Genomic DNA, 15,373 nt, shown 5'->3' on the forward strand with positions numbered 1-15,373 from the left:
TTAAAGGAAGGGATTTTTTTTTATGTTAAAAGTTGCATTGAACTTGATGTCGATTTTGCAAGAAAGACACATCTTGCAACGTGCTCGAATTTTCAAATTGCAAAAATGCTTTCTTCTTCTTCCTCTTATTCTTTTTTTTCTCAATTGTACATTGTTAATATTCTAGTTCAGCGAAAGTGCATAAAATTCATCAATTCGAGGTTTTCGCTGTGTCAAGAATCGTTTATTATTCACCAAACAACGACAACAATTTGCTTAAAAATAAATCCATGAAAGAAAAGAAACAATGGAAAGTCGCCAAAAGTGTATAGATATATATTTAAATAAAAAAATGTCATTTCTTCGCGAAAGTAGTTAAAAAAAAGAAAAAGTAAAATCACAAAGAGAATTTTAATTAGAAGTTTTAAAGAAAAGGAAAAAAAGAAAAACAAAAATTTCTTTTTGCAAATAGTAATTAAAAAGAAAATTAAATAATTTTGCAAATTTTTTTACATAGGTATGTTTTTTAAACTTTTACTTTCTAATTTTTATTTTAACAAAAATGATTTAATTTTGAAATTTTATCCAATGCTTCAAGATTCAATGTTGCTGAAAAAAAATTAAAATTATAAAAGAAGGAAAGAATCGAAAGTTGTGAATTTAAATGATAATGGAAAAATTCCAATTGTTTCTCGGGGTCACATCTTGTGTCTACTGATTCGCAAAAATAAAATAGGCTTTCTCGCGAATATTCTCTCGTCCCGTTTCTCGCGAGATAGTTTCACGTTTACTTCTGCCCCCCTTTTTTATTTCCTCTTTTTTTTTTTTTCTTTTAATCGCATGTATATAATAAATATTATATGAGAGGAAACTTCATTCTCGATGAGTTTGCACATTGTCGCACATTGACTCTTCATCGTTTATCTAATGATCCTAAATAATGACTATAAACCGACCGCGACAGCTGGTCTATGTAAGTGCCACTTTTTGCTTTTGCAAAACAAAAAAACCATCTCTCCGAACTGTCTCAATTTTTTATTATTTTTGCGCTTAGAATGTTTTAGAAAATAATTAATTCAAAAAGAATATGAAAATTAAAAAAAAATTTAAAAAAGTCTCAATTCTTTTATTATTTTCGCCACTTAAGATGTTTAGAAAATAGTTCATTCAAAAATGAAAAAGAAAATAAAAAATAATTAAAAAATTAAAATAAAAAAAAATTTTTTTTTTAAATAAAAAAATACAGAAAAAGTAAGTGTTTGAGAAAAATACTAAATGCCAATAAACGCAATAATAGAAACAAACTTTCAATTGCTCACTAAAAATAAATTCTAATAATGAGATAATATGGGGTAAAATTGCAGATATAATTGAATGAGGAAATAACTTTCAATTTTAACAGCGGCACTTATTTTCTGTAATATATATAATTTTCGCGCATATAATGGCGGAAAAAAGGGAGGGGGGGTTCCCTTATTAGAAAACACACGTAATATACTATATACGCCATTTGAAAATTGTGACTATTATGAATTGCTCTCGTATATGCAATTCTGCGAAAAATAGCAAAACCTGATTTTGCGATCTTATATGTATAAGTATAAAACGCCGAGAGAAAAAGGAAGTCAAGTTCTCACTTTGGCTTCCAGTTAGTTATACCTTTACTCCAGGTACAGTTATAATACAGTAACAGTAGTAAATGGAGGAATCACTCTATACGTGTCACACGCGCAGTTTCCTGCTTTTCATTTCTTCGTATTTTTAATTTTGCTTTTTTTCCTCATTATTAAAGACTGGTATTTACATACGTCATCGTCTCGCATGTGAAACCTGCGAAAAAAAATATATCAAAAATTTTAGTGACAAAAAAAAATTTTTTAATTTCTTTGGTAACTGTTTTTATTTAATATGTACTTTGGGAACTTTATCTTTATTGGGAATTTTTTTTTAGTGAAAGTATACGAATATAAAGACATTTAATTTAATGGTCCAATTTGAATTTTTTTTTTATTGCGTTGATGATATTTGAGGTTACTGGGTACGGATGTTTTATAAAAAAGGAAAATATTTTGTTTTCGAAGTTAATTGACTGAATGTTGTACAGTGACGGCATAAAAAAAAAAAAAAAAAAAAAAATCTGCCTTACCTTCGAATGGCCAGTGTAGAGAACCGGAAGTTGCGTCTCAGTGTCTAAATTAGAAGAAGCGTACTCCTCGTGTTCCATAATGCCCCAAAGGGGAACACTCTCGGGTCCAGTGGACGCTACCGCTAAATTATTAACCGCCTGAGGTAGTACCTGATAGGCTCTCTCGATTTTTTCAATTTCCTTCTTCTTTGGCTTTTTCTTCAGTTCAATTTCAAAAGCTTTCTTCAGTTCCTTCTCGCCAATTGGCAGTGGAGTCACGACGTAAACTTTCTCCCCCTTCTTATTCGTCGTTGCATTGGCAAATATTGTCTCGATTTTAAAAACATCTTTGATGTCACTTTCATTCCTCGAGGGCGAAACTTCATTTTCTTTGGTTTCAATTTGTTTTTGATCATTGTCATTTGAACTTTGGAAATTTTTTATTGTCATTTTTGGTTCCTTTTTGAAAAGACGAAAAGAAAACGGTTTATAATTGACGAAAGTAAGGAATTATTTATTAATATAAAAATAATATTAATATTTATTAAAAATAACATTTTTTTTTTAATATTTATCATATGGTCGATAATATTTATTTCAAAAAAGTATCGTTAAAAATTACCTGAGTGACGCGAGATATTTCGAAAGTCGTCATTTGCTTATAGTCTTCGAAATCAAATTCTGATGAACCGCTTTTTACGTCCTCGTCATCATAAATTTCTTCGGAAGTACTATTCAATTGTTTCGTCAAAAAATATTCGTTTGGAATATTTTTCGATCGCGAAAGATGAGGATGAGTTGCATTTGGCACACTAACTGTACTAGGAATTAGTCCTTTGGAATATTCCTGAAATTTAATTTCTTAATTAAATATAAATTGAATTAACCGATTGATGTGTTAATAATTAATAATTACCAAAAAAATAAAATATTCTTTTAGTAATAAGAAATATCTCAATAAAAATAAATAAAATTAAATAAAAAAATTTTTTTTTTTAAATTAATTATTAATTAAAAAATAAATTTAAAAAATATTAAAAAATCAAAACCTGAATAGTCCAGTTGTCAATATTTTTCTGCAGTCTCTGAACGTCAATAGAATTATTCTTTAAAGGAGCCGACGATGTGGAATGAATATCCGGAAGTGACGTGACTGAAACTGTATTTGACTCCTGAGCAACAACACCCTCATCAAATGGATCGTAATGAACATCAGAAGGCACTTTTCTTGGTAATTGTTGCTCTATTTCGCCTCTATTCACTTCGTCGATAATTGACGAATGAAATGGACTCGGTGTAAATTGAGACGTGTAGGGAATTATTATTTGAACCTGAAAGAAAATATAATTATATTATAAAAATAATTCAAATGTAAAATTTAATAATAGTATTTAAAAGTTTTTTGAAAATTCCCGTCAAAAAATTTTTAAAGAGGGAGCTCTATTAAATTTACTATATTCATTCAGTAAACATAACCTCTTTTCATTTGTCAAGTTAGTTGTCAGTTAGAAAAATTATTCCCGAAGAAGACCACATGTGAAAAGTGTAGAAAAATAGTAATTCTATTGTTTTTCTGTTTCAGATGGTGAGGGAGATTCATCTTTAAAAAAAGTTGTTTTCTAATAAAGATAAATCGTAAAATTGTGACAAGAAGAAAATACAACAATAGATTTCTATCTGACAGTGTTTAGGTAAGGTATATTTTTATTATTATTGTTGTCTATTTTTATTGTTATTATTTTTATTTTTACTTATATTATAAAAAATAAATTCAAAAAATCCAGTTAAATTTTGTCAGATGATAGTTTTTAATTTCAAGGTCATTGAGAGGGGGAAAAATTTTCTTATCCTAGAGAGTAACGCACATAAGCTTAGACTACATGATTTATTATTAAATTACAAATTTCCCCCGATGTGCTTTCACATAAATATATATATGAGAGAGGAGAGTTAATTTTATCGCAACTATAAAACAGTGACATGAGACAAGATGCGCAAAAATTTCTATAAGCAATAACAAATAAATATGTGCGCACGAGAAAGTTTTTGATTACAAGCCTCTTTAGTAGGGACAGTGGAGACTGAAAATTAAATTATTTTTATTATTTAATAAACCTATTTTCTGTTTGCAGTATGGAGAGAATTTTGTCAATTTATAGGTTATGTTTATTTTTATTAGATTGTCAGCAGTGTATCATAATTAACGTCCCTAGTGTTTTTAGCCTACAGGATAAAAATATAATTTCAAGAATACAAGAATAAAAATAATTCTCTACTTTAACAATTAAAAAAAAATAGAAAATTATTTTCATTCTAATTTTTAATTTAATCTAATTTTTTTTAATTTTTAATTTTTCATTGATTTTTAAACTAGGAATGTCAAAGTTGAACTATAATCACCTGTTTATTTTTTTTCCCAGTCCGACTCGATGGTGCAGTAAATTGTAAATTATCCCCACCACTGAAACCACTATTCGCCGAATTAGTGGCACTGACCTTAGAATCAACTTCTTCCTGCCTCTTAAAATTATAATAGGATTCCATTAGTGATTCTAAAAATGGTTGCTTATCATTGTAGCCCAATTCCTCTTGGCTGTGAGGCGAATTATAATAATCAATTTCACCCGATTCTGTTGTGTCAATAATTGGCCTTCTATTCGTAACACTTGATTGGGAAATTGGAATTCTGTCATCGTAACCAGCGACGAGATAATCAATTAAACTCGATGGTTTTGTGGAAATTTCCCGAAATTCATCAGTGGAATAAGTTTCAGTTAATAATGGAGGTAATGGAGACGGGGACACACTAAGATCTATAATTGGTGATCTTTCAAAATGAATTTGTTCAGAAGAAACTTGCCCTCCGATTGATGGTATTATTTCAAGTGGTGAATTTTTCTGATGGTGATGTTTGATCTGATTTGGATCATCGGGACCTTGACCTTGAATTTTTTGTCCAAACAAACCTTGAAATTGTCCTTCGAAGTGATGTTCTTGGTCAAGTGGAGGACTTTGTATTTTTGCCCCATGAACCTTAGTGTCTTGACCTTGAGACTGTATTTGACTCTCCTGACCTTGAATTCTGTCTGTTGTTGATAGAAGACCTTCGTCTTGAACATTAACTCTTACATTATGCGAGTCATCCACTTCCGGTTCACTAACATGACCTTCAGTTTTGACTTGAACGTTTGTACTGGAACTTCCATTGTCAAGGGGTAAAGGATTTTCAGCAAATTTGCCAATTTGGAAATTTGATGCCGAATGACTGTCACTACCGGCGGAGGAGAATTGCGTTGCCTTGTAAAGTGGTGGCATTGCTCCCGGATAGATGTGCGGATTTGGAATAGGATGACTGGTGAATATTGGTGGTGGATAGACATTTTGCAGTGGAGAATAGGTGAAGTCAGGTTGACGAATCTCGTGTGATGGTGATGATGGTAAATGACGACCATCATTGTAATTTTGTGGATAATTCAAAGGCTGACTGACGATACTTCGAATTGGAATCCAAGGTTCTTCATTGCAGGGATTGCAACGTCTGTCAGGATTAAAAGGTCCTTGTAATGGAACTGATCTTTGTTCCTCCGGTGGGTATCTGTAAATGTTTTTAATTTTTTTTTTGGAAACTGCATATTTGACACTTTTTACAAAACAAAAATAATCTTTGATTTCTCTTTGTAAAAAAACTATTTGAAGCTACAAAAACGGTTTTCGTTAGAGAACTAAATCGTAATTCGTCATCGCAAATCCTAAAGACTTCGTCAGAATCGAATGGTAAGTTAAATACAGTTAACTATTTAAAACTACAAAAACGGTTTTTGTGAAAGAACTAAATCGTAATTCGTCATCGCAAATCCTGCAGAATTAGTCTGAATCGAATGGTAAGTTAATTACAGTTAACTATTTAAAACTACAAAAACGGTTTTTGTGTGAAAAAACTAAATCGTAATTCATCATCGCAAATCCTGAAGACTTCGGCAGAATCGAACGATTGGGGTAAGTTAATTACATTATCTTAAAATTGAGAAAAAAAAGTAAAATAGAAATATTTTTTTAAAATTTTGTTTGTTAGGATTAAAGTAACTAATAAAATATTTTTGTGGGGAAAAATACTTACGCTGATGGGTTTCTTAGTGTTTGTTGAGCAGGTAAAGGACTATTATTACCAGTGGACCAAGGATTCAGCCAACTCATTAATCGGGAAAAATAACCCCTCGAGTCATTCGATCCGGGATGTCTTGAGTTGTCGATAAATTTTCCATTTCTAAAAGCGCCTGGAGGTGGAAGAATAAAAGGTGGGGGTGCTAAATTTGTAGAAGGATGATGATTAAAATTCTTCCCAACCGGAGCCGGAGGTTTTAAATATTCACTGGGAGTGGCTCTTTTGGTGTGCCGCGATCGAGGATTCGGGCCATCCCTGATGTTCTTGGATTGTATGCTGGATGAATAGGTAAGCAAGAGCAACAGCGACAGCCCCTGTAACAAACATTTTTTTCACACATATTTATCACTCTGAAAAATGAAATTTTTTATTGTAACATTTTGTATCATGATAAAAATTTAGGTTGTCTTACAAGATTTTCTGCATCACTTCTTGTAGAAATAGATACAAGAAACTGAATTATAATTAAAAATATTATATTTAGTATCTTATTCAATTAGCTGCGAGAAATATTTAATATCTTTTATTTAATTAGCTGAGGAAACCATTTTTCCAGGCAGTGATCTTTTGGAATGCCGGGCACTCCCATAACAATTGTCGTTATTCCGAAAGACTACTGGTGAAAAATGTATAGAAATGATAATTTTATTTCTTTCTGTTTCAGATGGTGAGGAAGATGCATCTTTAAAAAAAGTTTATTTTAATAAAGATAAATCGTGAAATTTGGACCAAAAGGAAATACAATGACAGATTTCCAGCTGACAGCGTTTTGGTAAAGTAAAAGAAAATTTATACTAACAATTAATTCCTTTTTCGGTTTCAGCAGCTGCAGAAGATTCATCTTTAAAAAGGGACAAAATTTAAAAACGGTTTTTGTAAGAGAACTAAATCGTAATTCGACATCGCAAATCCTGAAGACTTCGGCTGAATCGAATGGTAAGTTAATTACAGATAACTATTTAACTACTAAGTTAAATATTTGAAGCTACAAAAACGGTTTTTTTTAGAGAACTAAATCGTAATTCGTCATCATAAATTCTAAAGATTACAAACAAGGTTGTTTTTAATAAAGACAAATCGTAAATTAATTGTGACGGGAACAGAAATAAATTTTTGAATCTACTCCCTTGTTAAAGAAGAGAACTCTTCGGCAAAAATTTTAATTCAAAGAGAAACTTCCTAAATGGGACAAAATAAAGATTTTTTCCAAGGATCCACAGACATGTTTCCCATAAAACTATAATAATAATAGTAATGTGAGATTCGTCATCACGAGAGAGTCTTGCGAACGTTACGTGCCATTTACGTGTTGGGAAATAAATGTACTTAACTACCGCATACCTGTTATGCGTTCATACATTCAAGTTCACAAGAGACGAGAAGCGCCATGCAGATGATTCAAGAAAAGAGAAGATTCACGTACCAAGAATATATGAGCACGTATTATAAATGAATTGTATGGCTAGAGAATACATATACACGTGTATTTTATAGTTCTTGTAAATGTGTTGATTCATATACACATTGTGAAGAAACAATGTATACACAGATTGTTATAATACGCAAGAAGATGGCATGGATGACCGAGTTGTCCCAGAAGCTTGAAGTTAAAGAGGAAAGTGAAATAAGTGACGAGAGGACAAAACAAGAGAAAGAGTTGTACGCATTATACATTTCCTATTTTATGAATATACATTACGGAATATATTTATGTTTTAAGCGCAAAAAAGAGAATTCGTGACAAAAGATTCCTTATAATTTATGCGCAACGTTCCATTGAAATCAACATGGATAATGAATCATTTTTCAATGTACTTATCTCTTCTCGAGGATATATTATTAAATAATGAAATCAAAATGAATAGGTTACCTACTACGACGTCTAAAATTGATTAATGAATAACTATTATAATTATTTCTAATCCATTATAATTGTTTCTAATCTCTCATTTTTTCCTTTTTGCTATTTTTGAATCCTTCTTTGCTGTTCTTTTTAACCCACTTCTTCAAGGGTGGAAATTTTGTTTTAAGAAGTAAGTCAATTTTCGATGAAATCTTTTTCTGGGAAAGAATAAAAAAAAATTATTTCTTGAGAAAGAAAGTACATTTTCGCACAGAAATTTCAAAAATTGAGCAATCAGTAAAAAATCATGATCATCGTAATGTTTTAAAACAGCAATAATAAAAGAAAGAAAGTGCCGAAAAGTGTACCAATTTGATTTCATTTGATCGAAAATATTCCATCAAAAGAAGAGAGGAAAAAAATGGAATCCAAAGAGGAAGGATATGCTATTCACTTAATCGATATTCCACTTTTCCTATCGTACTCATCTTTCTAGAACACGCGGCGGTGGCGGCTTACCAATCTTCGAATGTATACAAATGAAATTATTCATAATCGAACATCCGCATAATATACAATACATTCAAAGAATTATAAGTTCAATGGAGAGGATGATTTTTTGCTTTCAAATATAGATTTGTAATTTTATACATAAAAAGGATTATATATGCGTAAGAGAGATAGTTCTGAATTGAGAGTGTGCAAACAAGTCGAAGACAGAGTATTTGAGACTGTATACTTGAGAATAATGTAGGTAAGTGGGCTGTGAGGATTACGAGTTACGACAATCGGTCGCTGCTACAACCTCCAACACACAAAACATTCAGGAGATGAAGAGCACAGTCTCACGTTTCTGGTTCCGATGTATACGATCAATTTATATACTATATTTATTTTTTAAAGGTCAATCAATAATTTATGGGAAACTGAATTTTTCAATTATTTCCTAATAAAAAGTAGGAAATTCAACTTATAATGACATTGCAAAAACAATAATAGTATTAATAATAAGTATTATTTGCTTCTTCATATGAAAATGAATCTTCGTGAAAATAACGTCTTTCTTCAATTAACGTTACTTTTGTTACTCCGTCTTACAAAAATTTAAGAATTTCTGCTTTTAACTAATTTTTATAAGATTCTTTTTAGAGAACTCTTTTTATGAGAAGGATAATAAAAATTATAATTCAGATAAAAGATAATTATAATAATTGAAAATAAAACAATAATAATACATTTAATTTCTCTTTTCGTTAATTTAAAAATAAAACATATTTTTCCCAGAAAAATTAGTTCAGTCCTTATCTTATATGCGAATTTGCCTTTTATTTTAACATTTCTATTTTACTTTTCTTATCATCATACAATGCGGTTATTCATGTGTTCTCACGTGAAGATTAATTTATCATAATAATAACAGTAATCTTGCCTCTTAAATATTTGATTTTCGCTTTCTCCTTATATTGAAAATGACATACACAAGGGAAAAGGAAAAAGAAAAAAATTGCCGAGTTTGCGCAGAAGAAATTGATTGTTTGTCAAAGTCTAACCTCAAAATTGTAAGGTAAACACACCGAATGTAAGTGAAAGACAGGTGGTTTTCCTTAGAGAACTAAATCGTAATTTTGCCAATCTTCTGAAGCAGATGGAAAATCATCAAAAATGGTAAGTTTTTAATTATTTTTTAATAACTTTTAATATTTTTTCATAATTTTTAGAAAAACTTTTGCTTTTTCAAAAAAGATTATGATTAGATTATTTTTTTCTTTCAAATTTTCTATTGTAAGTTAATTCATTTTTTCTTTAATTCCAAATTGCGATTAATTATTTACAATAAGTAGAAGAAGGTTTCTTTTAGAAAACAAAATCCTAATTTGTTACTTTCTCAAATTAATCTTTTATAGTACCTAAATATAATCAAATTGTAAATTACTATTTAGACGTCAATACACAAAAGAGTCTTTGAAAACACTAATTAATAATCAGCGTATTTTTTTTGTCAAGCAAATCATTTTTCTTGAAAATGAAGTTTCGCATATTCAAGTCTACGATACAGGTGTATGCTAATTGATAAAATATGTTAAATTCTTGTTCAAGTAAAAGGATTTCCATAAATTTTAAATTTACAATGCGCGACAAAAGCACTTTCTTTCGCTCAAACTTTAATACTTTTCTTGTTACTTTTCAGTAGGTGAAAAAATTTCTTTTTTAGTTTTGTTTACGTCTAATTGTTTTTACTTCATAGAAGGATGTAAATAAACAATAGAAAAAATAAGAAAATATTTTTTTTGTTTTATTATTTATTTTTTCTATTTATTTCATCATATAGTTTTCGAGTATTGCTTACTTTATATTATTGTTTTAAAATTATTATTTATATTATTTTATATTATATATTATTGTCATATTTGTTTATTATTTTTACTTGTGTTTCAGATGCTGCAGAAAATTCATCATTAAAAAAGGTTATTGTTTTGTTAAAATAAATCGTTAAATTATGGCAAGAAAAAAATTCATCGATGTATTCGTGATTGACGCAGTGATTTGGTAGAGTAGAAAAAAAATTAGAGAAACATTTTAATTCTTTTTTTCTGTTTCAGATGCTGCAGATGATTCATTCTTTAAAAAAGGGGTGTAATAAAGATAAATCGTAAATTAATTGTTACAAGGACAAAACTCAGCGACAAATTTGCAACTCTTGGTGTTTTTTTTTGGTAAAGTATAAAAAATTAGAGTAAAACTTAATTCCTTTTTCTGTTTCAGATGCTCAAGAAAGTTCACCTTTAAAAAAAGGATTGTAATAAAGATAAATCGAAAATTAATTGTGACCAGAACGAACTTCAACGACAGATTTCAAAAACGGTTTTCGTTAGAGAACTAAATCGTAATTCTACATCGCAAATCCTGAAGAATTTGTTTGAATCGAATGGCGAGTTAATTACAGTTAACTATTTAAAGCTACAAAAAGGGTTTTTATGTAAGAACTAAATCGTAATTCGTCATCGCAAATCCTGAAGACTTTGGCTGAATCGAATGGTAACTTAATAACAGTTAACTATTTAAATTTACAAAAATGGTTTTCGTTACAGAACAAAATAGTAATTTGTCATCGCAAATCTTGAAGACTTCGTCAGAATTGAATGGTAAGTTAAATACAGTTAACTATTTAAAACTACAAAAAGGGTTTTTATGAAAGGACTAAATCGTAATTTATAATAGCAAATCCTGAAGATTTAAAAAAGAGGATTGTAATAAAGATAGATCGCAAATTAATTGTGACCAGAACAAACCCCAACGACAGATTTCAAATCCACGCAGTGTTTTGGTAAAGTATATGAAAAATTAGAGTAAAACTTAATTCTTTTTATTCTGTTTAAGATGCTACGTAAGATCCATCTTTAAAAAAAAGTTGTTTTTTAATAAAGATAAATCGTAAACTAAATTCCGACAAAAAAGGAGAAATAAACATATCGAGAAACATGCAGAAAATAATATCACGAGACTGTGATGTTTATGAATGAAACTGGATAATAATTACATTGCGTTTTCACTATAAGCGAAGGTTAAAAAGACGGTCACGAAATTATAGGCTATTTTATTTTACTAAACTTCCTAGTTGCCGCCTCATGTACATAAATACATCTACATAATATATATATATATATATAGTGTATACATTTAATGCATTCATCAAAACGTGCAAAACGCTTTTTCGAGGAGACTTTATAATTTCTTTAATGGGGATCTCTCGCTTTCTATATGCGGGACGATTTTAATCAGCAAATTCTCACGCGAGGGAAACCAAATTGAATATAAGGAAGAGAGGTCGTGTGTATATATATATAAAGGTAGGAGAGTTTCATTTGCGCGGGTGAAACAGGATCGCGCGCGCACATGGAGACTAAAACACAATGGACCGCGCGAGAGTAAAACGAGAAAAAAAATGGGGAAGAAATTGTACAAGAATGATTATAAGCTTCGTGATAATGAATCTTTACAAATAAGCAAAAGATTCAGGTCACGGTCGATCGTGTTTTTCCCTTTATTATATAGATATATTAAAGTTTCTTAAAAAAAAGTTTCAAAAAAATAAAAATTACCTAGTCATCGCTTTTACTCTCGATGAACTTGCTAATTATCCATATTTCTCGTTTTCGTTCAATTTTTTTTTGGTACTTGTTCCTTTTTACTCAAATATTAATAGAATTTTAATACTTTAAATTTTTCTATACATACGCGAAAATTTTTTTAAAAATTATTATTAGGAAAACTGTTTATTAGCATAGGAAGATAAAGTATAAAAATTGAAATTAGACTAAATGTATTAATTACAGGAAATATTTAATTTTTCCTCTAAAATAAATTAAACTAATAATCAACTATTGACTACATTTTTTTCTAGAATTGTTTGTAGTAGTGACTGACTTCCTGCGGTAGAAAAGTACTTATTTTTAAGCAGTTTTAAATTTATATTATTAATTTTTTACATATGTTAATTAAAAATAATTTTTAAAAATAATTAGCGACTAGCTAATTATAAATAAAATAATTAGTTAAAAATCTTTAGTCGACAAGGATAAATATTTTTATATAGTAAAATATCCAGTTTCTACAGTAAACTTGTTTTCTCAAAAAATATAATTATTATTACGGTTTTCTGAAAAGTATCAAATTGATGCCCAATTACATCAAAATGATACAAAAAAGTTTGATCAAATTATGATTTAATCCACTTTTTGGTATCAATTTGTTGCAGTTTGATACTTTTGAGTTAAGAGTGTATATAACTAATAAAATCGAAAAAATAAAATTGTATTCAAAATAAACATGTTTGATCTTAAAAAATTTTAATTATTTAAAAAAATAATTTAAAAAGTTAATATTTATAGTTTTTAGTTGTCAATATAAATAAAAAATTTTTAATTTTAAATGAAACCTACGAGTCGAAGATCCATCGTCTGCACTTCAGTTTCTCGTCACTTCCGGTTCCTGGCTCATCACACTCAACGTTAAAATGAACTTTTTATCACTTTTCAAAAAATCGAAGGAACTTTTCCACCAAATTTCGTAGTTTTATTAAAATTTTAACTTATTGTAGTTAGAAGTTAGTTAGAATTATTCTTTTATTATAACTATTAATTAATTATAATTTTACTATTTTTCAATTTCATCACCAGAATTAATTTATTATTAACTTTTTTAAATTATTATTTAATTGTTATTAATTTTTTAAAATTATTATTTAAGTATTATTAATTTTTTTTAATTATTATAAATTTATTTATTTAATTATAAAAATAATTGATTTTCAAAAAAATAAAAAATTGTTTTAAAAATAATAAACACACTTGGCGAAACATTTATTAAAAATCACTGATAAACATAACATGCATTGCACACTCGTTGTGAACCAATAATAATTATTAGTAGTAAGAAACCATGGATATTTAATTTCGCGACCGCGAACTTGAAATCCTGATCCTTGGGAGAGAAAAAATAGGGGTGGGGGGAAGCACACCACGATGAGAAGAGTAAAGGATCCACAAAGGAAAGGTGCACACCTGACCAGGGTCAAAGAAAGAGTACATGAATGTTCTTCACTCAAGTCACTTATATATATTCTTTCTCTTCTCTCTTTCTCACTCTCCTACTCTCTCCCTCGCTCTCTATACTTCATCCACCTCCAATTCTTTTTTCAAATTTTTTTTTTTTTTTTGCTTTTCTATAATTTGATTCTTTTGAAAATTTTTTACCTGCTTCCACCCCTTGACTTTCTTTAAGGAAGGAAATTTTTTCTATCCCAAATTTCTATAAAAAATAGCAAAATAAAAATAAAAAAAATAAAAATTCTATTAAAATATTTAGTAAAAATTACAATTTTTGTTAATAAATTATATTTTTAGAATTTTTAAAAAGAGGGAAAATTTAATTCAGGTACTTTGATTTTTCGAAAAAATAAGAGTGTTTTCTTTCAAAAAACAGATTTTTTTTAAATTTTCTTTTTTTTAAAAAAAAACTTTTATAATTATACTGAAAGCTGAAAAATAATAGAATTGTAAATTTAAAATTTCTTAAATATAAAAATTCAACATATAAAACAACAAATTCAAAATATAAAAAATGATTTTCATAAAAATATTTGCTTTGAATTTTGAGATTTTGTAGAAAAAAATGCCTTGGGGGGAGGGGGGGATACAAAAATTTAATAATGTGTTCGAGAAAAATTTGAAGAATCGATATAAAAGAAATATTCTTTTCATGTTTTTCTCGTTCACGTATCAAATACAAACACCTGATGAGAGTTAATGGTAGGTCAGTTACGAGTAAAAATTGATCCACAAGATTGATGATTTCTATTTCTAAAAACAGCGATAAAAAAAAGTTTTCCAGAATCGAAAATTACAATTGAAGCAAAAAAATGAAAAGAAAATAAAATAAGAATTCAAAATTTAATAACAAAAAGTTTATCAAAAAAAAGTTAATTTTATTAAAGAAAGAAATTTGAAATCAACAGAAAATTTTTCTTTATTTCTTTTTGTGATTTAAAAAAATTTATTGAGAATTTAATTCAAATTTTTAAATTAAATAAAATCTTTTTTTCAAATAAACATCGTAAAAACGTTTATTTTAAAAAAAGATATGTTAACTCGACCTTTATGAAAACATGTAATATATAAACGTTGAAATTAATTTGTCCACTTAAATTTCAATAGAATGTTACACCTCAAATTTTATATTACATATGCGGAGACCTTGAAAAGAAAATTTTTTTGTTTTTTATTCAGAAATTTTTATATGAAACAAAAGGCAGACCCTTTTTAAGAATAGATATATCCACACTCATGACTTTTAAAAACAGGAAGTACTTTTTTCAGGTACGTCATTATTTTAATAAGCTCGTCACGAAGGAAAAGAATTATCTCTCCAAATCCCCTTTTTCGGACAATTTAATACTAAATAGAAATAAGATTTTACAGATGAAACTTTTGGAATTTAATTCTGTCTTGACGAAAAAATAAATAATGCAATTCAAATATTATATTTCGACTAATAATAAATTATTTCCATTATAATAATAAATTATTTCGAATTATGATAAAAATTAAATTTTTTTTCATTTTGTTCTTTGATTATTCAACAAAAAATATGAAAATTTTTTTGAAGTTTTTAGTGATAAGGAAAAAGAAGAGGAACAAGAAACAGAAAAATTTAAAAAGAAACAAGAATAAAAATAGAAAAAAGAATCAAGAAAAACGAGAATAAA

At 28.3% G+C, this 15,373-nt stretch overlaps 1 protein-coding gene across 1 annotated transcript; it reads right to left on the reverse strand.

The window, feature by feature from the left end:
* Positions 1 to 501: 501 nt before the first annotated feature.
* Positions 502 to 13,261, reverse strand: LOC122511840. Its single transcript, XM_043627354.1, has 7 exons — positions 13,050 to 13,261; positions 6,222 to 6,580; positions 4,505 to 5,699; positions 3,154 to 3,435; positions 2,727 to 2,951; positions 2,126 to 2,563; positions 502 to 1,809 (listed from the first exon to the last, which is right to left on the reverse strand). The coding sequence occupies exons 1-7, from the start codon at positions 13,062 to 13,064 to the stop codon at positions 1,789 to 1,791; spliced, it is 2,535 nt and encodes an 844-aa protein (XP_043483289.1). The 5' UTR covers positions 13,065 to 13,261; the 3' UTR covers positions 502 to 1,788.
* Positions 13,262 to 15,373: the final 2,112 nt, after the last annotated feature.

The sequence above is a fragment of the Leptopilina heterotoma genome, unplaced genomic scaffold (assembly GCF_015476425.1).
Source record: "Leptopilina heterotoma isolate Lh14 unplaced genomic scaffold, ASM1547642v1 Lhet_90, whole genome shotgun sequence".
NCBI classification, from domain to species: domain Eukaryota; kingdom Metazoa; phylum Arthropoda; class Insecta; order Hymenoptera; family Figitidae; genus Leptopilina; species Leptopilina heterotoma.